The sequence below is a fragment of the Ranitomeya imitator genome, chromosome 2, assembly GCF_032444005.1.
Source record: "Ranitomeya imitator isolate aRanImi1 chromosome 2, aRanImi1.pri, whole genome shotgun sequence".
Classification (NCBI taxonomy): Eukaryota; Metazoa; Chordata; class Amphibia; order Anura; family Dendrobatidae; genus Ranitomeya; species Ranitomeya imitator.
Genome location: NC_091283.1, coordinates 148,171,037 through 148,198,616, shown reverse-complemented (window position 1 = coordinate 148,198,616; position 27,580 = coordinate 148,171,037). Strand labels below are relative to the sequence as shown.

General features: G+C 51.1%; 1 protein-coding gene across 2 annotated transcripts in view; it reads left to right on the top strand.

Moving 5' to 3' along the window:
* The window catches only part of CNTRL (centriolin), a 72,738-nt gene extending 46,492 nt beyond the window's left edge, over positions 1–26,246 (top strand). For both annotated transcript variants that reach the window (XM_069747425.1, XM_069747427.1), the window contains 32 exons: positions 2,851–3,004; positions 5,952–6,151; positions 8,095–8,271; positions 8,353–8,466; positions 8,904–9,049; positions 10,167–10,374; positions 10,859–11,038; positions 11,138–11,317; positions 11,570–11,686; positions 12,367–12,499; positions 12,583–12,725; positions 12,822–13,005; positions 13,083–13,372; positions 13,958–14,133; positions 14,208–14,400; positions 14,989–15,119; positions 15,183–15,323; positions 15,426–15,552; positions 15,637–15,801; positions 16,680–16,839; positions 16,982–17,097; positions 17,280–17,497; positions 18,554–18,711; positions 18,791–18,864; positions 18,980–19,147; positions 20,035–20,260; positions 21,549–21,745; positions 21,933–22,073; positions 24,708–24,956; positions 25,070–25,132; positions 25,344–25,556; positions 25,888–26,246. In XM_069747425.1, coding sequence (XP_069603526.1) covers positions 2,851–3,004; positions 5,952–6,151; positions 8,095–8,271; positions 8,353–8,466; positions 8,904–9,049; positions 10,167–10,374; positions 10,859–11,038; positions 11,138–11,317; positions 11,570–11,686; positions 12,367–12,499; positions 12,583–12,725; positions 12,822–13,005; positions 13,083–13,372; positions 13,958–14,133; positions 14,208–14,400; positions 14,989–15,119; positions 15,183–15,323; positions 15,426–15,552; positions 15,637–15,801; positions 16,680–16,839; positions 16,982–17,097; positions 17,280–17,497; positions 18,554–18,711; positions 18,791–18,864; positions 18,980–19,147; positions 20,035–20,260; positions 21,549–21,745; positions 21,933–22,073; positions 24,708–24,956; positions 25,070–25,132; positions 25,344–25,556; positions 25,888–25,935 — 5,190 coding nt within the window. In that variant the 3' untranslated portion in view covers positions 25,936–26,246. The remainder of the gene's footprint in view (positions 1–2,850; positions 3,005–5,951; positions 6,152–8,094; positions 8,272–8,352; positions 8,467–8,903; positions 9,050–10,166; positions 10,375–10,858; positions 11,039–11,137; positions 11,318–11,569; positions 11,687–12,366; positions 12,500–12,582; positions 12,726–12,821; positions 13,006–13,082; positions 13,373–13,957; positions 14,134–14,207; positions 14,401–14,988; positions 15,120–15,182; positions 15,324–15,425; positions 15,553–15,636; positions 15,802–16,679; positions 16,840–16,981; positions 17,098–17,279; positions 17,498–18,553; positions 18,712–18,790; positions 18,865–18,979; positions 19,148–20,034; positions 20,261–21,548; positions 21,746–21,932; positions 22,074–24,707; positions 24,957–25,069; positions 25,133–25,343; positions 25,557–25,887) is intronic.
* Positions 26,247–27,580: the final 1,334 nt, after the last annotated feature.

Below are 27,580 nucleotides of genomic sequence, written 5' to 3'. Positions count from 1 at the left end.
CCATCACGTGTTTCTCAACGCAGTGATCCAGGACACTGCCCCCAAATATGCAAATGCAAGTAGAGGAGCTGCCAGCGGCCTGGCTATTCACTGCCTGCGTTGAGAAACACGTGATGGTGTCTCCGCAGCTTCTCAGGTGCTTGTGACTGTTGCTGCATATTGTGTACTGGATGGCTGCAGCTTATACTAATTGTTGATCCTTCTATGTAGCGTCACAGATGGACGCACGGAGGTGAGAGGAGCTGTAGAAACATGGAGGCGGCACTCCACACTGTCTTCCACATCCATTCCGATGTTTTACATGGACATCTGGCGTTCAGCACCTCCATGGCATATACTCCTGTGACACATTACATCATGCTGTGTACAAACAGTCCGTGTGATAGATCCACAGTCGTACAATTGATGAGTCCCACAGGGATCTATTATCCAGGATCGTAGGATGTGCAGGCAGAGTGGTTGTATACTCTGGTCTGGGGTCTCTTTTGAGGGTGTGGAGTTAGCAGCTGGGACTGCGAGGACGTTCTGGGGGTCGCTGCTGGGACTGCGGGGATGCTCTGAGGTGCAGGGGTAGCATCTTGGACTGGAGATCTGGAGGTGTAGGGGTAGCAGCTGGAACTGCACGGATGTTCTGGGGCTGTAAGGGTAGCAACTGCGGGGATGTTCTAGGGGTAGCAACTGGAACTGCGGGGATGTTCTGGGGGTGTAGGGGTAGCAACTGGAACTGCGGGGATGTTCTGGGGGTGTAGGGGTAGCAACTGGAACTGCGCGGATGCTCTGGGGCTGTAGGGGTAGCAACTGGAACTGGCGGGGATGTTCTAGGGGTAGTAACTGGAGCTGCGGGGATGTTCTAGGGGTAGTAACTGGAGCTGCGGGGATGTTCTAGGGGTAGCAGCTGGAACTGCGGGGATGTTCTGGGGGTAGCAGCTGGAACTGCGGGGATGTTCTGGGAGTGTAGGGGTAACAACTGGGACTGTGGGGATACTCTGGGGGTGTAGGGGTACCGGCCGGGATGCTCTGCGGTTGATGGCTAGGCCTAAGGAAATTCTCTAGGAGTGATGGCAGGGGCACACTGCAGGGATGCTCCGGGGGGTGCAGTGGTAGGAACTGGGACTGTGGGAACACTGGGAGTGTGGGGTTAGTGGTGGGGACGCTCTTGGGGTGCAGGGGTAGTGGCAGGGATGCTCCGGGGGGTGCAGTGACTGGGGGAACACTGGGAGTGTGGGGTTAGTGGTGGGGACGCTCGGGGGGTGCAGTGGTAGTGAATGGGAGTGTGGGGTTAGTGGTGGGGATGCTCTTGGGGTGCAGGGGTAGTGGCAGGGATGCTCTGGGGGGTGCAGTGGTAGTGACTTGGACTATGGTAACACTGGGAGTGTGGGGTTAGTGGCGGGGACGCTCTTGGGGTGCAGGGGTAGTGGCAGGGATGCTTCGGGGGGTGCAGTGGTAGTGAATGGGACTGTGGGGTTAGTGGTGGGGATGCTCTTGGGGTGCAGGGGTAGTGGCAGGGATGCTCCGGGGGTGCAGTGGTAGTGACTGGAACTGTGGGAACACTGGGAGTGTGGGGTTAGTGGTGGGGACGCTCTTGGGGTGCAGGGGTAGTGGCTGGGACTGTGGGAACACTGGGAGTGTGGGGTTAGTGGTGGGGACGCTCTTGGGGTGCAGGGGTAGTGGCAGGGATGCTCCGGGGGTGCAGTGGTAGTGACTGGGACTATGGTAACACTGGGAGTGTGGGGTTAGTGGTGGGGACACTCTTGGGGTGCAGGGGTAGTGGCAGGGATGCTCCGGGGGGTGCAGTGGTAGTGACTGGGACTATGGTAACACTGGGAGTGTGGAGTTAGTGGTGGGGACGCTCTTGGGGTGCAGGGGTAGTGGCAGGGATGCTCCGGGGGGGAGCAGTGGTAGTGACTGGGACTATAGTAACACTGGGAGTGTGGGGTTAGTGGTGGGGACGCTCTTGGGGTGCAGGGGTAGTGGCTGGGATGCTCCGGGGGTGCAGTGGTAGTGACTGGGACTATGGTAACACTGGGAGTGTGGGGTTAGTGGTGGGGACGCTCTTGGGGTGCAGGGGTAGTGGCAGGGATGCTCCGGGGGGGAGCAGTGGTAGTGACTGGGACTATAGTAACACTGGGAGTGTGGGGTTAGTGGTGGGGACGCTCTTGGGGTGCAGGGGTAGTGGCTGGGACTGTGGGAACACTGGGAGTGTGGGGTTAGTGGTGGGGACGCTCTTGGGGTGCAGGGGTAGTGGCAGGGATGCTGTTGGGATGTGGGGGTAGCATCAGAGATTTATCAATGCTCAGTGCACACACATTGGAGGAAGGGAGGAGAATAATTCAATTCTGGGGTGGGGGTGGGGCTGAGGAGGTGCTGGCCTGTGATTGGCTGGTGCTTTGGCTTCCTGTGTTGTGATTTCAAATCCCCAGAACTGTGTCTTCGGCTGCTTCCTCCCAGCAGGGCTGTAACTCCAGAAAGTGCCTCTCGCCATGATATGAGGAAGTCCGAAGGGGCGATGCCCTGAGCACAGGGGTCGCAGCCCCAGAAGGCTCTGGCTTGTTCCTCGCTGCGGTTTGTATTCTACATGTAAGCAGCGCTAGAACTGTGCAGGGTGATGGCTGCCTGTGTCACTGCACTATCCTGATGGCTGCACATCAACTGCTCCTTGTAGTGAATCATTAACTCTGTCCCTGCCGTCATGCTCAGTGCGGTGGTGTCAAGTTTCTGATTTTTGCTCCTGTGTGCAGGTTATTGTACATGAGGTTCAGCACAGGGTGCACTGTCTGCGGGGAAGAAGTGGCCTTTATTTCACTAATGGGGCGATGTAACTTCACTGAGCTTTCTATTCTTCATCCGCAGTCCCATGTAAAAGCACAGAAAGTCAGTAAAGAGCAGCAGCTGGAGATGATGGACAGACAGTATAAGCAGCTGGAGGGCCGACTGGACGACATGTTATCCCGCATCGCCAGAGAGACCGAGGAGATCAAAGATCTGGAGCAGCAGCTCACTGAAGGTAAATTAAGGCTTCTGCTAATTAAGGGCACCGCTGATCTCTAGTGATGGATAGGCGGCATTCTCAGTGATGTCACCGCTGATCTCTAGTGATGGATAGGCGGCATTCTCAGTGATGTCACCGCTGATCTCTAGTGATGGATAGGCGGCATTCTCAGTGATGTCACCGCTGATCTCTAGTGATGGATAGGCGGCATTCTCAGTGATGTCATCGCTGATCTCTAGTGATGGATAGGAGGCATTCTCAGTGATGTCACCGCTGATCTCTAGTGATGGATAGGAGGCATTCTCAGTGATGTCACCGCTGATCTCTAGTGATGGATAGGAGGCATTCTCAGTGATGTCACTGCTGATCTCTAGTGATGGATAGACGGCGTTCTCAGTGATGTTACCGCTGATCTCTAGTGATGGATAGGAGGCATTCTCAGTGATGTCACCGCTGATCTCTAGTGATGGATAGGTGGCATTCTCAGTGTTGTCACCGCTGATCTCTAGTGATAGGCGGCATTCTTAGTGATGTGACTGCTGATCTCTAGTGATGGCTAGGAGGCATTCTCAGTGATGTCACCGCTGATCTCTAGTGATGGATAGGAGGCATTCTCAGTGTTGTCACCGCTGATCTCTAGTGATGGATAGGAGGCATTCTCAGTGATGTCACCGCTGATCTCTAGTGATGGATAGGAGGCATTCTCAGTGATGTCACCGCTGATCTCTAGTGATGGATAGGAGGCATTCTCAGTGATGTCACTGCTGATGTCTAGTGATGGATACGCGGTATCACGGTTCACAGGAAGGATACCTTTATCATCCCCACCACTCACACCAAATTGTCATGAACCGGGGTTGTTTGGTTGCTCCTGGTTCTTTCTGAAGGGGATTTATCTATATCCCACTTCCCAGATCCGGTTTGGAACCTGCAGCTCTCTGGCACCCCCCTTATCCTAAGGTCAGACCGGGTACTGCACCTAGGATAAGTAGTTGCCAGAAAGGCTGCCTTACTTTGCCTTGGCTAATGGGCACACTACAGCGAGGGCGATATAACTACTCCCACTCAGACGGGAACAATAATTATCAACACCGCTACAAAGCCTCCCCAAACGCACAGGACAAATTCCGCTGCCACCAGCCCCGATTTCTTAATAATTAACGGGTCCGGAGCCAACCTAGATTAGTAGCATAATTCACTTCAGAGGACGTGACAGTACGTTATAGACCAAGGAGAGACAAAGCTAGTAATTTTATATATTTTACTCCAAAAAAGGTAGACAGGCAATGTTTACAGAAGTATAAAAGGTATTATAAAAGTAGGCAAGTCGTATGTACAGTACAATTACAAATAAAATGGGATTAAAGTTGACACATTTCATTCAGATCATTTCATCTCCTGGCTGCCCATGTGCTCAGGGGGCACATCTAGATGCATATCACACATCTGTATAGCAGCTAGACCCCGGACAAAAGACACGTGAAGACTGCTGCTTCACTCACTTGCTTCCCAGCCTCAAACCAAGGCACTCCCCCTGTGGTGACCTCACTTAGAGGCTGAATCCTCCCCTTTTCTTAGTTATGGCAACCATTTTTATACATATCTCACTGTATCAACCTCGTATACGAAAGACACAATGATGAGGATGTGCACCACATCGGGGGCATTCTTTTAAGTGTAAACACGACGTAGTTACATGACCCGCTTGCGGAGAAACCCGCTCCTTACACTCGTTGGGTTTAGCTCATAGCGATTTCAGGAGGTTATAGATTTCTCGATGGACTTCCAGAATTTATAATCCTTATATCTCTAGCCCTGATCGGTGCCAATATGCATAACCTTGAGTGAACAATAGAATTCCATGCTTTCTGTCCCAGTTTTAGCCAGTATTTGGTGGGAGGGGGAATGAGGAGTGTAGGGAGATCTGTCTGGCTCAGCACGGAGCCATATAAATTCCTGAGGGAGTGGGGAAGAAGTATAGGATTACACACATAGGCAGAGGGAGAAAGTTGCTTAGGCTACTTTCACACATCAGGTTTTTGCCGTCAGGCACAATCTGGCGAATTTGGGAAAAACGGATCCGTCTTTTTTCCGCCTGATCTGTTTTTTTCTCATAGAGTTGTATTATTGCCGGATTATACCTGATGGCCACATTTTTCATCCGTTTTTTGCCGGATCCGTCTAAAATTAGTTTTATAATGGATCCAGCCTCCGATTTTATTTTTTTTTCTCTCCCTCTCCCTCTCCCTCTCCCTCTCCCTCTCCCTCCCCCTCCCCCTCCCTCTCCCCCTCCCTCTCCCTCTCCCTCTCCCTCTCCCTCCCCCTCCCCCTCCCCCTCTCCCCCTCTCCCCCTCTCCCCCTCCATTCTCAGTGATGTCACCTCTGATCCCTAGTTTGTGTGTATCTCTTGGCGGAGTGGATGACTATCTCGTAGGATGATTGGAGAGTGCTGCTCTGGGAGTTGTAGTACATCTGGTCCCTGTGTCTGATTTGATTGCTGTGCTGTGTCAATTATTATGGTGGCTGCTGTGCGCTCTCGTCCTTTGTATCTTAATGTGTGTAGTCTGAGTAAGGAGTCCTGCTCATTCTCCTGTGGACCCGGTGTAGATCCTGAGCGATCCTCCCTCTCTCCAGAGCAGGAACGAGCCCAGAGCACTGTGTATAGCCCTATCTCTGACGCTGATCACTGGCGCAGCACCCAGCATGTTACGACCATGCTGCACTCCTCTCTATCAGCCCAGTGGAAGTGAGTGGAGGATAAGACACGATGGCACAGAATAGTGACCGCAGCTCTGAAGGTGACCTTAAGGATAATACTGGATGTAACAGAATAGTGATCACCGCTCTGAAGGTGACCATTTCAGGCTGCTTCACTTACAAAACTCTGGCGATGATAATCCTGTGAACTTGTGGTCTACTGGCCCTTTTTCCGCTCACATTTGTCTTTGTGCCTTACTTTTAGGCCAGATAGCGGCGAATGAAGCCCTGAAGCGAGACCTGGAGGGCATTATTTCGGGCTTGCAGGAATACCTGGAGAGCGTGAAGGGACAAGCCAAGCAAGCACATGATGAGTGCCGGACCCTGCAGTCCGAGCGGGAGGTTCTGCTGCAGCGATTGGAGGAGCTGGAGGCTGCTGTTCAGGAGGCCGACCACATGAGGAAGGTAGGGGCCCTTCTTCAACACACCCGCCAGAGCGCCTGCCCTGGTCAGTGACTGCCGCCAGGGCTCATGATGCTCCACATGATTCTCGGGGAGCAGACAGACCTGATTTACCTCTGTCCTGATGTGATGAGATACAGTGGCATGTAAACGTTTGGGCACCCCTGGTCAAAATTACTGTTATTGTGAACAGTTAAGTTAAAGAATAAATGATTTGTAAAAGCTCTAAAGTTAAAGATCACACATTTCCTTTGTATGTTAGGTAAAAAAATGTATTGACATTTTTTTTTACATTTTAAAAACTACAAAAATGAAAATGGTCTGATGAAATAGTTTGGGCACTCTTGGAGAGTTGTGTGCTCAGATAACTTTGACCAAGCTTTTAGACCTTAATTAGCCTGTTAGGGTTACGGCTCATTCACCATAATTGTTAGGAAAGGCTGGGTGATGCAAATTTTCCAGCTTTATAAAAACCCAGCCTCCTCTAACCTTGTGCCAAAAAATAGCAGCCATAGGTTCTTCTAAGCAGCTGCCAAGCACTCTGAAAATGGTGGAGGCCCACAAAGCAGGAGAAGGCTATAAGAAGATAGCAAAGCGTTTTCAAGTTGCCTTTTCCTCAGTTTGGAATCTGATTAAGAAATATCAGTTAACAGGAACAGGGGAGGTCAAGTTATGGTCTGGAAGACCAAGCAAAATTTCAGTGTGAGCTGCTGGTTGAATTGCTGGAGAGGCAAATCAGAACCCCCGATTGACTGCAAAAAACCTTCAGAAAGATTTAGCAGACTCTAGAGTTGTGGTACATTGTTCTACTGCTCAGAGACACCTGCACAAATATGGCCTTCATGGAAGAGTCGTCAGAAGAAAACCTCACCTGCGCCCTCAGCATAACATTCAGCATCAGCGGTACGTAAAAGAACATCTAAACAAGGCTGATGCATTTTGGAAACAAGTCCTGTGGATGAGGGTGAAATAGAACTTCTTTGGCCTTAATGATCAAAGGTATGTGTGGAGAGCAAAAAGGGCACAGAATTTCAGGAAACGAACATCTTGCCAACCATTAAGCATGGGGGTGGATCAATCATGCTTTGGGATTGTGTTGCAGCCAATGGCACGGGGAACATTGCACGGGTAGAGAGAAGAATGGATTCAATGAAATTTCAACATGAAAATAACAGCATCTGTAAAAAAGCTGAAGTTTAAAAGAGAATGGCTTCTACAAATGGATAATGATCTTAAACACAAATCAAAATCCACGTCCGACTACCTCCAAAAGGCACAAACTGAAGGTTTTACAATGGCCCTCACAGTCCCCTGATCTAAACATCATTGGAAATCTGTGTCCAGACCTCAAAACAGCAGTGCATGCAAGATGACACAGAACTGGAAGAATTTTACAAAGAAGAATGGGAGAAAATCCCTCAAACAAGAATTGAAAGACTCTTGGCTGCTACAAAAAGCGTTTAAAAGCTTTGATACTTGTAAAAGCCGGTGCTACCAGGCACTAACCTTGCAGGTTACTCAAGCTTTTGCATCTGACCGTTTTCCTTTTAGTAATTTTAAAAAAATGTATGTATATTTATTTCCCCTAAAATACAAAGGAAATATGTCATCTTTAACTTTTAGGCCTTTTAGAGATCATTTCATCTTCAATTTGCTTAACTGTTCACAATAACAGTAATTTTGACCAGAGGTACCCACATTTTATGTGCCACTGTACAGTCATCTGTTAGATGTAATCCTAAATCCAGACTGATATATTATAACAAACTATGTGGGTAGGAGAAGGACTGCAGCACATGTGTGTAGTTCACTGAGGAGATAGAAAGGGGGATATGTTGAAAATGAAGGTTTCCCACCTCGTTTGGCTACAGCGAGTTCAGATGTCCTGTGACCTTAGTTCTGTGAGATGGCGCTGATACCTGTCGTCTCTCCTTTTTCGGTTTCAGGAGGTTGAAGATTTGGAACAGGCCCTGCAGGAACAGCAAGAAGTGAACGAGGCGCTGCAGCAGGCGCAGGGAGATCTCCGCTCCTATGGAGGTCAGCTGGAGTCCCAGATGAGGGCACGAGATGCCGAGATCACCCAGCTGAAGCAGGAGCTGGAGCAGTGGAAGAGGCAGCGGCACGTAAGCCAGGGCGAGCTGGGGCGCAGGCTGCGAGCACTCGGCATGGAGGAAGTGCCACAGCTATGTCTAATATTATTACAGGCCGACCACTCTGCATGGAAAGCTGAGCTGGAGAGCGCCCGCACCGAAGCCCACCAGTTACAGGAGCAGGAAAAGGACCACAAGAAGCTTATGTCCCAAGTCCAACAGCTGCAGGTAAATCTCTTGAGAGTCCATGCAACCAGCTCAGGAGTCCTGTCCTGGGGTGGGGGTCCACATCACTGAGCCTATGATCGAATGGATAATCAGTTCTGCACCAGCAGAATAGTGAGTGCAGCTCTGGAGTGTAATGCAGGATGTAACTCCGGATCAGCAATGTATGTGCACAGTGAGTGCACCTGCAGAATAGCGAGTGCAGCTCTGGGGTATAATGCATGATGTAACTCGGGATCAGTGCAGGATAAGTAGTGTAATGTATGTACACAGTGACTGCACCTGCAGAATAGTGAGTGCAGCTCTGGAGTATAATACCGGAAGCCGTAGGACTAATAACAGAGTTGAGGGTGTATTATCCGGCCGTCTCGGACACTTTGTGTTACATTGATATTACTTGTTGGCCGCTCTCCTGTGTTATACATTTCCTTTTTCCTCAGGATGAAAACGGTTTGTTGGTGTCGCAGGTGGAGAGTCTCCATGATCAGCTTCGTGCTGCTGAAGACAACCTGGTGCATCCAGAGCAGATCAGCGCCCGGGTGTCCGAGCTAAAGCGAAAACTGCAGACCGGAGTTGGGGAGCTGCGGTGCGTCAGTGTCAGTTGCACTTATTGTACTTGCATAAGGGGTTAAGTCCTGCAAATATTCACCACCAGACAGGACCACTTGTCTCCGGAGTCCTGTACAGACTGTAATGTCCAGAACGCTCATCTGTCACTGGTCAGCTACTCACAAGCAGTATGGAAGCGCCTTAACCACAGAGCTGCCAGTTAACCCCATACACTGCCACCTTGCCTCTGTCTCTCTGGGACTGGGATCTGTGCAGTCCCTCGCCTCTGCTTTCCTGGGGCAGGGCTGTGTGCAGACCCTCTCCTCTGCCTCTCCGGAGCAGGGCTGTGTGCAGCCCCTTGCCTCTCCGGGGCAGGGCTGTGTGCAGCCCCTCGCCTCTGCCTCTTTGGGGCAGGGCTGTGTGCGGCCCCTCGCCTCTGCCTCTCCGGGGCAGGGCTGTGTGCGGTCCCTCGCCTCTGCCTCCCTTGGGTTGGGCTGTGTGCGGCCCCTCACCTCTGCCTCTCCGGAGCAGGGCTGTGTGCAGCCCCTCGCCTCTGCCTCTCCAGTGCAGGGCTGTGTGCGGCCCCTCGCCTCTGCCTCTCCGGGGCAGGGCTGTGTGCGGCCCCTCGCCTCTGCCTCTCCGGGGCAGGGCTGTGTGCAGCCCCTCGCCTCTGCCTCTCCGGGGCAGGGCTGTGTGCAGCCCCTCCCCTCTGTCTCTCCGGTGCAGGGCTGTGTGCAGCCCCTCGCCTCTGCCTCTCCGGTGCAGGGTTGTGTGCAGCCCCTCGCCTCTGCCTCTCCGGGGCAGGGCAGTGTGCAGCCCCTCGCCTCTGCCTCCCTGGGGTTGGGCTGTGTGCGGCCCCTCGCCTCTGCAGGTCACACTCCGTTCACCGTGAAGGTGTGTATACTTATATCTGATGTCTATATAGTGAGTGGGCATGCACAGAAATTGGCTGTGCACTGGTAATGCTGGACTGGTGGAGGTTCTTGATTATTGGATGTTTTATTACACTGTTACCTACAGCTGTAGTCCAGCCATACATTTGCAGACACGACAGCGCTCCCATGTCACCCCTGTGGGGCTGATGCTGTGGAGTTGTCGTCGGCTGTACATGGGTGACGCCTGTAAGATCCCTAACTTCTACATCTTGCTGTCAGGTGTTCGGGGCCATCTGATGTCCTGGGGCAGAACCTCATGGAACTGCAGAGACAGATCGGTCAGATCCTTCAGAAATCAGAAAAGGAGAAGAGTGAGGTGCAGGAGCGGCACAGGAAGCTGCAGGAGGAGGTGGCTGTCCTCCAGGATCGTGCCCGTCAGGCTCCCGATGACTATAAGAGGGCATGTAACAAGGCAGTAGATGCCAAGGTGAGCGCTGTCAGTGAAACAAACCTTTATAAACCTGTGCTGACCCAGTACTCACACAGCTGATGGCATTGTTAGTGAGTCATTTTGGGGAAATCCAGGGCGTCTGTATAAAACGCTGAAGGCTCATGCAGATGTTCGAGCTCGGACCAGCCGCATCACCCCTGAATGAACTTCATATAATTCTGAAGCTGTCACGCTGAGGTCAGGAGACCCGCGGCTGATCTGAGCTCAGACAGTGTGGCACAGACATCTGCATGAGCCCTGACACTGTTACGATGTGTCAGTGCAATCTGTGATCAGGAATCTTTATGCCACAGAGGAGACTGGATACGACTGTAACAAAATCTCAGCTGTGAGTATTCATACTGACAAGTATGAGAAATGGAAAATGATGAGGAACTGCAATAAGATCCACCATGCACAGGCGATGGTATGTTGGCCCTTTAATCAATGAAGGAATAAAATATGTTTTTCTTACCCGCAGCTTCAGCTGGAGAAGCGACAGCATGAGGCAGCGCAACGGCAGCTGGAGAACCAGGTCCGGCAGCTGACTGAGAAGCTCAACACCATGGAGGAGATACAAAGCCTGGCTGACCAGCAGCTGCTGGAGGCTGAGGAAGAGCGGGAGAGGCTCCTGGCAGAGCTGCACGATCTGGAGGCAGAGGTTAAGCAACCCCCCACCACAACCAAATCCTATGCGTCCCCTCCTATTTTGTACACTGGGAGCTCCCCCTATATTGTACTGACATATTCTGTAATGTAGAGGAGAATGGAGGGTTCCCGGGCACAGCAGGAGCTATCCGGACTGGACCATGAGCTGAAGGAACTAAAGAGGGCCGTAGCCACGTCCGACAAGATGGCCGCCTCCGAGCTGACCAACACCAAAGAACAACTGAGGACCCTGCACGGCACCGTTCTCCAGATAAACAAGGAGCGGGCTGAGGTAAGGAAGTGACAGTAGGAGACACTGAGGAACAGAGCAAATCCAGGGACATTGACTGCTAAATAAAGTGCTCAGGCGAGGCCTGGGACAGCCTCATGAGGTTCAGATCACATTTACCGGTACATTGCATTTCTTTTATCAATGATGGTTATCTAATCTGACTCTCTAGCTGTTGGCAAACTACAACTCCCAGCATGCCTTCAGAGCCACAGACTGATCTAAATAACTGAATATGTTTTTATTTTTTTCTAGGAGATGCAGGAAGCGGAGAGCTACAACTCCCAGGCTGCTCAGGCTGCTCGAGATCTTGTTAAAGCAGAGGCAGAGATAGAATTACTTCAGGAACTGCTCCACGACAAGGAGAAACAGGTGCCATACCATGATTCGGTACTGCGGGGAGGGGACGGCTGTACAGGGCCTGATACTGCAGTGGAGGGGACGGCTGCACAGAGACCCCGCCACAGGGCATGGTACTGCAGGGGAGGGGATGGCTGCACAGGGACTCCGCCACAGGGCCTGGTACTGCAGGGGAGGAGATGGCTGCACAGAGACCCCGCCACAGGGCCTGGTACTGCAGGGGAGGGGATGGCTGCACAGAGACCCCGCCACAGGGCATGGTACTGCAGGGGAGGGGATGGCTGCACAGAGACCCCGCTACAGGACCCGGTACTGCAGGGGAGGGGATGGCAGCACAGGGCCTGGTACTGCAGTGGAGGGGACGGCTGCACAGGGACCCCGCCACAGGGCCCAGTACTGCAGAGGAGGGGATGGCTGCACAGAGACCCCGCCACAGGACCCGGTACTGCAGGGGAGGGGATGGCTGCACAGGGACCCTGCCACAGGGCCCAGTACTGCAGGGGAGGGGATGGCTGCACAGAGACCCCGCTACAGGACCTGGTACTGCAGGGGAGGGGATGGCTGCACAGGAGCCCAGTCCTGGTGTGTGGTCACACATGTATACAGAGCATACGCTGCCTTGTCTAGAGACTGTATAACGTGGTGTGGAGGGATATGCCTTGTGTGTGTCACAGCCTCCTCTTTCGTCACAGTTGCAGGATGCAGACCCAGGACTCGCTGTTTCCAGCTCTCAGCGGCTGCAGATCCATCGATTGAACGATGCTGTGCGGAAACAACAGTCCGAGATGGATCGCCTCCGACACCTGCTGGAGCATGCGCGAGCGGGTAGGACCCCAATATCTGCGGTCATCGCTGCCTGTGGTGCTGATGACTGCGGTTCCTGTGTATAATGTCTTGGCCTCCTGTAGATAACATCGGGGAGATGGAGAATCTGCTTGAAGAGATCCAGTCTCTGAGACGTGCTCTCCGCCGTCAGAGCAATGACCTCACCAATATGGCTGACGCATTCCACAGAAAGGGTTACTGGTGTTACCTGCCGGCCTCATGTAACGTAAGTCAAGTATATAGAAAGCGCCCATTATACTGCGATGTCTCCCTTTCTGCTGACTGGGCAATATTCACGACTTTCACATGTTTCTCCTTTCAGAACTCTGGTCGTGATTCTCTGAGCACGAAAGACTCCGGGGTCAGTTTACATTATCCGATGACGTCCTCGTCGACCAAAAGGTGTAACTACAACCAGCAGCACAGGCAGGAGGAGGCACTGGCTGCCGGGCACTGGGCATACTCGCCGCTGCGTCCTGCTGGCACCCATTGTCACAGTGATAAAGGTGAGCCCTGCAGTCATCACGGGGTAGATGAGCAGTCTTTTCCCTATGGGTAATTCTGATAATGCTTCTCTGTGCAGGTGCTGAGGCTGACAGTGACAACGATGTGCTGCCCTCCTGTCACTTTATTGCTCCTGCTGGCTCTGTTATTTATACAATATTCCCAGACGGTACTCCGGTGCCACCCGGTACTGTCATCTATGGCCCTCCGCCACCCTCTGAGGGTAGGCCTCTGGCTCCTGAAACTGTTATTTATGGCCCCCCTCCTATCGGCTCTCAGGTTGTGTCTGGACCCCCTCCACCACAGTTCACCATTCCAGTCATCCCAGCTGGCGTCCTCCACTGCAATGTGTCTGTGCACCATGATTTGGTATGTGGTAGTAATGCCCACGCTAGTCTGCCAGCCCCTCCCCGTAGTGCTACCAGATCCTCGCCCCGTCGCGCTGCTAGTCTGCCGGAGGCCCGCTCGGTTGCGCTGCTAGTCTGCCGGAGGCCCGCCCGGTTTTGCTGCTAGTCTGCCGGAGGCCCGCCCGGTTGCGCTGCTAGTCTTCCGGAGGCCCGCCCGGTTGCGCTGCTAGTCTTCCGGAGGCCCGCCCGGTTGCGCTGCTAGTCTGCCGGAGGCCCGCCCGGTTGTGCTGCTAGTCTGCCGGAGGCCCGCCCGGTTGCGCTGCTAGTCTGCCGGAGGCCCGCCCGGTTGCGCTGCTAGTCTGCCGGAGCCCCGCCCGGTCGCGCTGCTAGTCTACCGGAGCCCCGCCCGGTCGCGCTGCTAGTCTGCCGGAACCCCGCCCGGTCGCGCTGCTAGTCTGCCAGAACCCTGCGCTGCTAGTCTGCCGGAGCCCCGCCCCGTCGCGCTGCTAGTCTGCCGGAACCCCGCCCCATCATGCTGCTAGTTTGCCGGAGCCCCGCCCCGTCGCACTGCTTCTGATCTTTGTCTCTCGCTGTGCTGCCTTTGCAGGAGAATGAACTTTCCCGCCTTGAGAACATCGTTGATCACTTGAGGTTTCGGCTGCACAAAGAGAAGCGTCTGAAGGCAACACTCAAGGATGACGTAACGGTCCTGGAGAGTCATAGAGAGGCGCTGAGGAGGGAGGTCGAGGAACTGCAAGACTGTGCCAAAAAACGCAAGCGCAAGTATGTTACACTGTAACTCCACCTGAGCCCCGACAGACACCATCTGAACACCAAACTGTGATGTCTTAATGCAGGAACTTTGTGGACGGTGATGTGGAGAGTCTGATGCTGGAGCTACAGCTGGAGCGCTCCCTGGAGCATCACGACAACATAGAGGACGAAATCGACTGTGTTGAAAAAACCCTCCAGAAACGAAGAGTGGAGCTGCGAGAAGCCGACCGACTGCTGGCGGAGGCTGAGAGTGAGCTGAAGGGCACGCGGGAGAAGGTGCGGACCCCCACTGTCATCTGTTGTAGGGCTGCTGCAGTCCTATGTGAATATGCACAATCATTCTAATAGACTTTGGGCTTCTATTCATTTCCAAGAACTCTGCTTCTTGTCAGCGACTGGAATTACAATTTATGTTGATAGACTGCAAATCCTCCTTGAACTGGTGCTTCTTAGGCTACGTTCACATTAGTGTTCCGCTAATGTGCGTCGCTGTTGCGTCGGCGACGCAGCGGCGACGCGCCCCTATGTTTAACATAGGGGACGCGTGCGTTTTTTGGGTGGCGTTTTTCGACACGTGCGTCGTACGCAAGAAAATGCAACAAGTTGCATTTTTTGTGCGTCCGATTTTCGTCAAAAAACGACGCACGTGTCGCAAAACGCAGCGTTTTTGCGTGCGTTTTGCGCGCGTTTTTTTGTGCGTCGTGCGTTGCGTCGCCGACGCACCGGCGCGCAACGCTAATGTGAACGTAGCCTAAGTGTCCTCGGCAGTGCTGCTGACTTCCGTCCTGAACCATCATCTCTACTGTCAGATGTGATCGGATTAGGGAGCCTCTGAAGCCACGTTTTGTTTTTTTATTCTTCTAGACAATGGATGTAGTTGAAAAGCACAATGTAACGAAGAAGCAGCTCTGTGAGGCAGAGAATGAGGCGGAGGAGCTGGAGCGGAGGGCGCAGGAGACGGCGGTGACCCTGGTGAAGGCAGAACAGCAGCTGCGGTAAGCAGAGAAGAGTCGGGTGTCTCGGCTCAGGATGGTAGCAATGACATGTGACGTTCATAGGATGCTGCAGACCAATGCCCGGGATCTGGAGCAGCACAGAAGCGCACAGGAGGCCGTCCTGCAGGAGATAAACAGCATCGTGGCCGCCAAGGATGCAGAGTTCCAGTCCTTAAATAGCAAAATGGAAGTCATGACAGAAAGGTGAGCGGTGCCTGCTCTCGGCCCCCCTGGTCCATGCCGCTGTGAGGTCACAGCTCCATCCGAGGCGTTTCTCACCCGTCTTCATTTTGTTGGACATTTCAGTCTTCAAAAACTGCAAGAAGAAATCCGAGCGGCCGAGTGTAAGGAAGAGGAAAATGACCAGGCGCTGAGAGAAGCCGAGAACCTCTTGGTGGAGAAGAGGAGCATCCTGGACCAGCTTCACTGCCAGGTAAGTCGCCTGCTGTGCACAAAGCTCCCCACCTGTGGTGGCATCAATGATGACCTGCATATCATATCTGCCTGTGACCCACAGATATCCGCACAGCAGGAGGAGGCAGCGCAGCTGGACAGGATCCTAGGCCACAAGAAGCAGGAGCTTCATCTGCTGCAAAGTCACATCCACCAGAAGAAGGTGGATCTGAAGGACGTCCTGTGGAATGGAGAGCTGGAAGTGGCAGAGAGGAGACGAGAGATAGCGGTATGCGGTGTCACCTCCAACATGGGGGGGTAAATTAAGTAATAGCCAGTGTGCCGGGATAATTACTATCTGTGAGAGGAACTGGAGATTGCGATGCAGGGTGTCACCTCTGATTATAGGGGAGTAAATAAGTAATAGTAATGATCCATGCTCACAGACAGTTCTATGACCATATGGACGACCTGAGAGCAGACGGGAAACAATGGTACGGGGTGTCACCTCTGACGTGGTTTGGGTCAGGGAATAAGTGGTGATCACTGTTTCCTGACTATTTTCTGACCACGCCGATGATCTCAAGGAAGACGGTAGGCAAGTGTATCGGGTATCACCTCTGACATGGGGGGCGGGTAAATAAGTGATAGTGATGATCTCTGGTTCTAGTAACTAATAGTGATGAGCGAGTGTACTCGTTGCTCGGGTTTTCACGAGCACGCTCGGGTGATCTCCGAGTATTTATGACTGCTCGGAGATTTAGTTTTCATCGTGGTAGCTGAATGATTTACAGCTACTAGCCAGCTTGATTACATGTGTGGATTCCCTAGCAACCCCCACGTGTACTCAGGCTGGCTAGTAGCTGTAAATCATTCAGCTGCCACGATGAAAACTAAATCTCCGAGCAGTCATAAATACTCAGAGGTCACCCGAGCGTGCTCGTGAAAAACTGAGCCACGAGTACAATCGCTTATCACTATTAGTTACTGTACCGAGTAATGGTTCAGGGACCTGTAAGGTTGGACATAGAAACCTGAGATGTTTGTGTATTGCTGCCAATGATTTGCTAAGTTCAGAAGCAGATGCCGTATGCTGACACCATCCTGCAACTTCATCCTGATTATCAGACTTTTCCTAAATCTTTCTTCTTATTTTCATTTTTGCAGGAGGTGAAATCCGTCTTAGAAGAGTTAAGTGTCCAGAAAGGTGATCTGAGTGCTCAGTTGAATGAGAAGAAGTCACAGCTCTCGGCCCTGAGACAGGAGATCCTGGAGGAAGGAGACCACCTGCAGGACACAGGCTCTCAGATCCAAAGACAGAAATCTGGTGAGCTGCCAGCCGGAGCTGCGTATTCTGCATGTCCTGTGTGAGCGGCGTATTGTCTGCATGTCCTGTGCGTGATGTCTCCATCTATGCTGTACCCCAGTGGCAGCATAGACGTGTCTGATGCCTTCTCTGATTTTCTCAGAGCTGAAGCGTGTCCTGGAGATGCAGCAGCTGGAGGACAACGAACTTCAGGGGCTGAGGCTACAGCACGAGCTGAAGATAAGTGACCTGGAGAAGACGCAGGTTCTGCTGCTGCAGGTGAGATGTGCCAGGTTGTGACTGATGCACTTCAGGTGAGATTTCCTACAGTATGACCAATGTGCTGCGGTTTGACCGCAGCTCCAGGGGCTGCTTGGTTGTCAGGATCAGCATGTATTCCATGTATTTGGGGATCTCATAGTGTGGATACACAAGAAGTGAAGTGAGAGCTCTGCCCTCAGGGAAAGCTGGAGCTGGAGAACTTGCAGCGGACATTGCAGCGAGTCCACGGGGAGGTGGAGCTGCAGCGGCAAGTCCTAGAGAAGGATCACCAGGAGATGGAGCTCCTCATGGCACAGATGCACACGCTGCAGGAGAAGATGGATGTCCTGAACACCCAGAAGGAAAACCTGGAGGAAAGCAACCAGGAGCTGGAGCGCAGACTTGTCCAGAGCAAAAAGTAAGTGTCATACCATCTCATCACCACTGGGGGACATCCGGGCTCCTCCATCAGAACAATCCCCATAACGATAACGGACAACCTTAAAGCATCTGCCCACAAGGGAAGGCTGCATCTCCTGAGAACAGAGTTCTCCAGAATAGAGATCTGTGAGGCTGTGGCCTGCAGCTAGACGTGTGAGCTAAGCAATCGGGTGCAGGCAGGAGTGAAGTCAGGGGAGAGACAAGCTAGCGGGTACAGGATGTATTGCACTCAGGAGAGGGACCAGATAGCGGGTACAAGATGTATTGCAGGCAGAGGAGGGGCAAGATAGCGGGTACAGGATGTATTGCAGGCAGAGGAGGGGCAAGATAGCGGGTACAGGATGTATTGCAGGCAGGGGAGGGACCAGCTAGCGGGTACAGGATGTATTGCAGGCAGGAGAGAGACCAGATAGCGAGTACAGGATGTATGGCAGGCAGGAGAGAGACCAGATAGTGGGTACAGAATGTATTGCAGGCAGGAGAGAGACCAGATAGCGGGTACAGGATGTATTGCAGGCAGGGGAGGGACCAGATAGCGGGTGCATGATGTATTGCAGGCAGGAGAGAAACCAGATAGTGGGTACAGAATGTATTGCAGGCAGGAGAGAGACCAGATAGCGGGTACAGGATGTATTGCAGGCAGGAGAGAGACGAGATAGTGGGTACAGAATGTATTGCAGGCAGGGGAGGGACCACAAAGCGGGTACATGATGTATTGCAGGCAGGAGAGAGACCAGATAGTGAGTACAGAATGTATTGCAGGCAGGGGAGGGACCAGATAGCGGGTACAGGATGTATTGCAGGAAGGGTTGGAGTCAGGGGAGGGGTGAGACATTATTCATTTCCCGTCCAGAGGGACTAACATTGGGTTCTCCAGTCTTGGTAACCATGGCCAGTTGATGCCTGCCGTTCCTGCCTGCCGTCCTCTCACCCGCCTGCTGCCTGCCCTCTGCCCCCACCACCCCGCCTCCTATCTGCCCATGTCATGAAGCTGATTCTCACTTTCTTGGTTTCTGTGATTTTTCTACATCAGAGCATTGTCCGATACGGAGCAGAGTGACCGGACAGCGAGCGCAGCTCTGGAGAGACTGGAGGCAGAGATCAGGAGCCAGCAGGACGAGCTGAGTCATCTGAGCAAGCGGAAGCAAATATCAAAGCAGGAAACGGCGAATGCTCAGCAAGTGCTGGAAGGTGGGACAGGATGGATATCTGATGTGTGAGACCCTAAATGCTGCTTCTCTGTAACATGTCCGGGATCATCTCCTCACAGACACCACCGCGGAGCTGAACTCTCTTACAGACGAGCTTGCGGATGTGAAGGAGCAGCTGAGGCTGCTGGAGCAGGTACAGCAACGGAGCCGGACTAGATGCTCCTTGCTTGAGAGGGCGAGGTGACAAACACCAGTGGGGACCATGGCCTAGGACTATGCAGGCTCCATTTTCCTTTGCTTTGTCCTAGGATGTAAAGAGCACTACCAAGCATCGAGATGACATGTTACGGGAAAACTCAGCTCTGCAGGAGGACGCTACTGCTGCTGCAGGGAGGCTCAGACTACTGCAGGAGAAGGAGAGAAGGACTGACGAACGCCTGCGGCAGCTGCACCAGTCTGTAGAGGAGAATGACATGGTGAGAATGATATATGGTCTGATGGGGGTAGTACTCCTGTACTGGGGATAGGATGTGGGACTGTTATATGGTCTGATGGGGGTAGTACTCCTGTACTGGAGATATGATGCAGGACTTGTAGATGGTCTGATGGGGGTAGTACTCCTGTACTGGGGATAGGATGTGGGACTCGTATATGGTCTGATGGGGTAGTACTCCTGTACTGGAGATATGATGCAGGACTTATAGATGGTCTGATTGGGGTAGTACTGTTGTACTGGGGATAGGATGTGGTACTTGTAGATAGTCTGATGGGGGTAATACTCTTGTACTGGGGATAGGATGTGTGACTCGTATACGGTCTGATAGGGATAGGGTGTGGGACTCATATCGTCTGATGGGGGTAGTTCTCCTGTACTGGGGGTAGGATGTGGGACTCGTATATGGTCTGATGGGGGTAGTACAGTTGTACTGGGGATAGGATGTGGGATTCGTATATGGTCTGATGGGGGTAGTACTTCTGTACTGGGGATAGGATGTGGGACTCGTATATGGTCTGATGGGGATAGGGTGTGGGACTCTTATATGGTCTGATGGGGGTAGTACTACTGTACTGGGGGTAGGATGTGGGTCTCGTATATGGTCTGATGGGGGTAGTACTCTTGTACTGGGGATACAGTGTAAGGACTCTTACATGGTCTGATGGGGGGTAGTACACCTGTACAGGAGATATGATGAGGGTAGTACTCCTGCACGGGAGGATAGAAGGACACTGTGAAGACACTGAACTGAAGTATGGTATGTTGGGGGTAGTACTCCTGAGGGTTTCCGGTGCTCGTAGTGGATAGGTGGGATCTGTTGTTCCATTCCTTCAAATTTGTGAAATTTTTGTTTGTTTTTTTTCACAGCAATTGAAGCAAATCATGACAGAGATTGAGAGTCGGGACAGTGAGCTCAGAGAGGCAGCTGCAAGACTAGAGATTGACAGGCAGAAGTACAAGAGGGAAGTGTCCGACCAGCAGAGCGCCCTAGACATGATGGCCCGAAGAATCCGTGCCCAGGAGGAGCGTGCCCTAAAGCTGCAACAGGAGGAGCGGTGGGGCGCTGCCCTGGAGGAGTCTCTGCAAGCTGCCAGTAATTACATTTACAAAGATTCCTGCTAAATTAAGAGTTCTGTAACTTTAACCTCTTCACGACATATGACGTACATTTATGTTATATGTTGTGTCCCTGCCTTTGATGTGGGCTTGCACACCGAGCCCACATCTTTCCTGGCCTTTAACATGCGTCGGCAGGGGGCGAGTCATTCCACATGGCCATAGTTTTTAAAAATGAGAAAAAGAAAGCAAAAAAAAGTTCAAATTGCCCCCTTTTTTGCACCACTAAATGCAAAACAATTAAAAAAATACACACATTCGGTATCGCTGCATTTGTGAAAGACTGATGTATCAAAATATAAAATGAATGCCAGAAATTTTTTTCTTTTTTTTTGGCCACTGCAATATTGTAGTAAGAGGAGCGATCAAAACATCGTATCTATCCCAAAATGGTATCAGTACAATCTGCTGCTGGGGGCACAAAAAAAAATAAGCCCTCACCCAGCACCAGATCCTGAAAATTTAAAATGTTACGGGTCTCAGAAAATGGCGACAAAAGTAAAGTGTACAGATGTGGTATCTGCATAATTGTACTGACCTGGAGAATCATATTGACAGGTCAGTTTTACCGTATAGTGAACATGGAAGAAAAAATTTTTTTTTTTTTTTTTTTTGCAATTTCAAGGCACTTGGAATTTTTTTCCCAATTTGTAATGCATCACATGATAAAATGAATTGTCACTCAAAAGTGTAACTCCTTCCACAAAAAAACGAACCCTCATATGGCTATGTGGACGGAAAAATAAAAAAAGTGTGGCTCTTGGGGGGGGGGGGGGGGGGAATGGAAAATCACCTGGGGATGAAGGGGTTAAGAAATCCGCTCCGCACGCTGCAGAGTCCTGGGCTGGGCACGGCCGTATCAGACAGAGCACCACCCCTCCTCCATGCCCGGCGTTGTCATCCGCTGGGTGCTGTGATCCACGCACTGCTCATAGACGTCTATACCTGGGGGATTCCTGAGTGTCTGCAGCATCTTCGGATGTCTCCGGACCAGCGGAGGAGGCTCCCACATTATGGTGGGGATAGGCGGCGCCACTTATTCTCCAGGGTACAGTCTGGATTTTTCCATCGTTTTCTTTGCAGCAGCTGGGTGGGTACCATTACCTATAAGTAGATGGGGCATACATGGCCTGCTCTCGTCACAGTGCCCCTCACTGTAAGTTTTGCAGGGGAATATATTGTGACTGTCAACAGATGATGGGAGTTGTAGTTGTCTATTTCCTATGTTTGTCCACTGTTTATGTCACTTCTACTTCTTTTTCCAGGACGTCTCCTGTCAGAGCAGGAAGAAAAGCTGCAGGACAAGTGCAATGAGGCGGCGGCTTTGCAGAAACAGGTGGAGACGTATAGAAGTGACCTGAGCCGGCTAGAGGACGAGGCGACGTCTGCAAGGAAGAGAGACGAGAAGAGAATCCTCACATTGAAGGAAACCATCACAAAGCAGCAGGAGGAGCGGACTGAGGTGCGCCATTGTATGTAGAAGTCACATCTGCTGGAGCAAGTACCTCCACAGACCCTGCAGGCCGATGACAGGATGCTGGGAGTTGCAATTCCTATGAAGCTGTTGCTCCTCTCCTGCGCCAGGAGGAAGTGGTCGCAGGTCTTGCGGTCATCATTCATTAGATCACTGCAGTGTCTGTTTCTTTCAGGAGCTGAGAAGAGAGAACAGCGGATTAAAGAAGCAGCTGACCCTGGTGCAACAAGCCGCGTACGACAACCATGAGCGCGCCAAGCGGCTGCTGAAGGAGATCACGCTGCTGCAGGCAGAGCACACCGTGCTGCAGAGACAGGTGAGCACCATTAACCACTGAAAGCTGAGCCAAGATAACATCGCCTGGTATTTACATATATAGCACCATCATCTCTGCCATAATGAGCAGTTATTGTGGTTGGGATTTAATATGGCCGAACGATGAACCTTCCAACGGCATGGACTGTCCACATAGTGGGACATCTACTCACCCAGGACTTTAAGCACAAATGCATGGTGACAAAACCTCTTTTTTTTTTTAGTACAGCTACATTAAAGAGGAACCCTCATTTTAATGATTTCATAAATCCAAAGACCACCTGAAAATAGTTAACTGTGTAATAAATCTCATTGGAGAAATCCTCTTTTTCACGCTTGATTCAGGAGTAATCTCTGTATATGTGCAATCTGCACTCAGTAGATCCCAGAGGAGAAAGAAGCAGATGATGAGTTATTGCAGAGGTTCTGATTTTCACATGAACATGAATTTATGAAATGAAGATTAAATTGCTGGTTACTCTCTAAGGCGGCATTCACACAGCTGTAGTTCACAGGTTGGCTGCCACTCTCCATGCCCAAATTCATCAGCTTCATCAGGCCATCGCATTCAGGCATCCCATGCCATCCATATGTGCACCGCCACACCAGGATGTGAGAAACCAGCAAGCAGACATCTTGAATAAAGATGAGCGAATTTGCTTAGGTTCCCTCTTTTTTTGACAAGCTATAGCACTTGCCAAATAGGCTGCAGAGGGAACCCGCTTCCTGAATTGTGCTAGCCAATCAGCTGATCGACACCACAGCTGCATGTATCGCGGCTGTGTCAGTCATGACACATGCATGGAGAGCCCAATAAATAAGAGGGAACCCGATCAAATTCGCTCATCTCTAATCTTGGAGTAAACTATGGCGATGTGTGCTTGTGGCCACTGCGCTCGGATGGCACAGCAGGGAGGATGCTGCTGATCACTGACATGTTATACTAGTGATGAGCGAGTGTCTTCAGTGTGCTCAAAAAAATGTTTGAGTCCCCGCGGCTGTTCGACAGGTTTAACACAAGCACGGATTACCTGTTTCTTAGGCTATCCCTCAATTTGTTGTGGCTGTTGAACAACCGAGAGACATAGAGGCACAGGGGCTCTAACATATTATTCAAGCACCCCAAAGTCACTCTTCGCACCCGAGCATGCTCGGACAACACCTTATCCAAGCACATTCGCTCATCATAAGTTACTACCACACTTTTTTTTTAACCCAGTTTATATTGAAATTTTTAGAAATACAATAACATACCAGATAGTAAAGGAAAACCATATGCCCGTACGCAGACAAGGCAGATAATGCAGACTTACAGTAAGTGAGTTAGGCTGGCATAAAATAAAACCTAGAAATGACAAATATAACCTTAAACTAATATCAACTATTTAAGTAAACTAGCTGACATTAAACTTTTATTAGACGCCATCATGAAAAGACTGTTATACTGTAATTTAAATTATACATCTAGATCTGGACATATCCTCCCCAACTTCAACTCAGTCGTAGTAACCCCATGTTGTTTTTGAGATCCTCTAGTATGTACCAAGCGGTTCCACCATACTCCTCTTTTAGGCTACTTTCACACTAGCGTCGGAATCTCCCCGTCACAATGCGTCGGGCCGAGATTCCAACGCTAGCGTTTGATGCGCCGCACAACGGGTGCAGCGGATGCATTTCTCCGGCGCATCCGCTGCCCCATTAGGAGGTGGGGGCGGAGTTCCGGCCGCGCATGCACGGTCGGAAAAAGCGGTCCGTCGGCAGCAAAAAAAAGTTACATTTAACGTTTTTTGCTCCCGGCGGTCCGCCACAACACAGCCCAAAGAGCAACAATTCACAATAAATTGTTTCCATTTCATAAGAAACTTTCCCGCTTGCGTTTCTTTATTATGTAAGGCATCTCTTTGTTCCACCTCCATAAAATGTTTCATTTGTGCTTTTAATTCTACAATGGCGGGGAGGCAGTCTGGATCAAGCCAATATTTAAAGGGAACCTGTCACCTGAATTTGGCGGGACCAGTTTTCGGTCATATGGGCGGAGTTTTCAGGTGTTTGATTCACCCTTTCCTTACCCGCTGGCTGCATGCTGGCCGCAATATTGGATTGAAGTTCATTCTCTGTCCTCCGTAGTACACACCTGCGCAAGGCAATTTGCACAGGCGTGTACTACGGAGGACAGAGAATGAACTTTAAATTTTTTTTTTGTTTAACCTGGTATGTGTTGTGTATGCGTTTTTGAAGCGGAAAACTGCTGCGAAGACACATACACAACAGGTGCACATAGACTTGACGGGTCCGTCAGAAAGACGGGCCCAGTGCACATGTTTTCCACAATCTGCACAGGATCCGTCATTTCAACGTCTTGACGGATCCTGTGCAGATTTGGAAGATGGAAGTGTGAAAGAAGCCTTAGGTGACAGTTAGGACATGCTGTTAGTCTATTTGACAGAGGATCTTTTTGGGGTACATTAAAAGTATAGATGGTCCCGTGCATAATTTTATATTGGGTTTCTCTCCACACTTCATTTATAATGTGTTCACACTCTCTTCTTGTATACCTGGCACCATGGTTTTCCTCTGAACACCTGAGGAGGTTGGGAGAAGGTGATGGGGATTGTAGGCTTTGTTTTTATTGCAGCTGAAGAGCCAGGAAGAACTGGACAAGCGGCAGCAGGAGGTCAATGAGGCTGTGAAAGAGTTAAAAGCCCAAGTAAAGCTGGAGATCCAGAATAGCTTACAAGAGATCCAGTGCAGCGCAGTCGATGAGCTCCTGGAGGATGTGGAGCCGGAGCTGGAGCGCAGCCTGCGGACTCAGCTGGACAGCCTGAAGGAGGAATACCCTTTCTCTGCCAGCCCATCCTCCCAGGAGAACCGGGGCACCATACTGGTGAGTACTACCGGAGGGGGCATGAGTCCCCCACCCCCCAAGTCCTACAGTGTTATGCATCAGGGAGTGGATGGGTGATGTGCCTTCTTGACCACTCTTCACCCTGTTCACAGGATGAACAATGGCGTGGAGAGGCCTCACGAGAAAAATTGCTGCAGCAAGAGGATCGGCTGAAGGTGACTATATGCCCTACAATGCTTATTAGTCTCTGTTTTGAGATCTCCGTTTACAACGAGCCCCTAGATGTTCACCCAGCAGACATCCATTCTGTGGGATGCCCCAGCCGTCATCAATGTTCAATCTTAGTAAATCCCCCCTATTCTGTATGAGGAAACCCTGATCTTGGGATCTTGAACACCCCATAATCAGGTCATGTGCTCATTTTAGGCGCAGCTCCACCAGCGACTGTCCAAGCAAGCAGATGTACTGAGCAGGGGGCGGCAGCAGACTGAGGGCTCTCTGCACAGTCTGCGGAGGCGGCTCACGGCACTGGACAACTTGGTCTGTTATGGAGCAGTGGATTCTCTGTTTCACGCCCACAGTTCCTCAGGATTGAGGCAGTCACCGACCTCAGAAAGGTGCAGCTTCCTGCTGCCCCAGGTGCGTGTTCTGTCCCTATATGTCTTCACTAATGTACAGAGCAATGGTGGCTGATATTAGGTGTTGTCAGCAAGGCTAGTGGCCGGTCCATGGCGACACGGGACTGGAATGTTCTTGGTTTAGGGATTCCAACCAAGATCCAATGCGCTACGGAATATGTTGGCGCTATATAAAAATTATTATTGGCCCATTCAAAGCTGCTCATGCAGTTGGAGTGTCTGCTGCTAGTACATAGGGGCAGCATCAGCTACTCCTGAGAATAGTAAATGGGGGTCTTTATAATGACCTTTTTGGGGGCTCAGCACGTGTTTTTTGTTTTTTTTTTTTACAGGAGCCATCGCTCCAGGATTATACTCCAGATACATTGGGATCACCATGATGTTCCAGCTGTGGATATGACAGATGCTGCAGTGCCTGGTCTCATCTGGACCACCTCCCTCCCTGGGTGGTACCTGGTGCCTCCCCTACCGATGGTGCTGGCTTCAGTTGGACACTCCCTTTACTGACCATGAAAACATTGGTGTTTATGGTCAGTAGAGCAGTGGTGCGTGTCCACATGGGTGCAGTAGTCCCTGGAGTAAGGTGGGGGCTCCAATATCTCAGATTTCTACAGATTTATTTATTTTGTGACTTGTATATTAATCAGATTTTTGTATCTTTAATTTCTACAAATAAAAGATTTATAAACTGTCTTGTCCCATCACCTCAGGAACTGTCGGCACTTATAAAATAGGGATTTTTGTGTACTCATCGTAAAATCCTTTTCTCCGAGCCACTCATTGGGGGACACAGACCATGGGTTGTATGCAGTTTGCCACTAGGAGGCTGACACTAAGTTAACACAAAAAAAGTTATCTCTCCTCTGCAGTATACACCCTCATGCTGGCTCCCAGAGAACCAGTTCGGTGCAAAAGCAGTAGGAACAAATAGTAACGACATAGAAGAGTACATAATGTCAACTTAAAATAACAGGCAAAAGCTATATAAGACATTAGGCAACGGTGGGTGCTGTGTCCCCCAATGAGTGGCTCGGAGAAAAGGATTTTACAGTGAATACACAAAAATCCCTGTTTCTCCTTCGCCTCATTGGGGGACACAGACCATGGGACGTCCCAAAGCAGTCCCTGGGTAGGAAAACAACACAAAGAATTAGGCTTCATGCAACAACTGACTAGATGTGCGCCACCGCTACCTGCAGAATTCTTCTACCCAGACTCGCATCCGATGAAGTCTGAGTGAATATCATAGTGCTTTGCGAAGGTATGTAAACTGGACCAAGTCGCAGCTTTACAGACCTGCTCCGCCGTCGCCTGATGCAAAATGGCCCAAGAAGCCCCCACCACTCGAGTATGCTCTGATCCCCATTGGGATGGGCTGACTTCTGACTCGGTATGACTCCTGAATGGTGCAACAAATCCACCTGGCTATCGTAGCCTTAGAAGCGGCAAGATGCTTCCTGTGACCTTCCAGGAAAAGAACAGGGCATCTATTCTTCTAAAGGATGCCGTCCTTGAGACGTACCTTCGCAGAGCTCTGACTAGGTCCAGAGTGTGGAAAGCTCTTTCAATTCTGTGAATAGGGGCTGGACAAGAAGGAAGAACAATGTCCTTGTTAATATGGAAGGACGAAATGACCGTTGGCAAAAAGGACAGCGACGGCCTGAGGACAACCTTGTCTTGATGGAAGTTAAGGAAAGGCACCTGGCAGGATAAGGCGGCTAATTCCGAAACCCGTCTGATAGATGTGATCGCCACAAGGAAGGCAACCTTCCAGGACAGAAAGACCAGCAAAATGTCCTGAAGCGGGTCAAAGGGTGGTTCCTGAAGGGCACTTAGAACCAAGTTGATGTCCCAAGGCTCTAAAGGCATGTGATAGGGAGGAGTAACATGTGACACCCCCTGAAGCATGAGACAAGCAGGGATTCCGTGTCTGGACACAAGCACAGCACCTATCAGCGTGAATAAGTCCAGTCTGTGTGCCTAAACCTATCTGCGCAAATACCAGACGCAGACCATGCTGTGCCT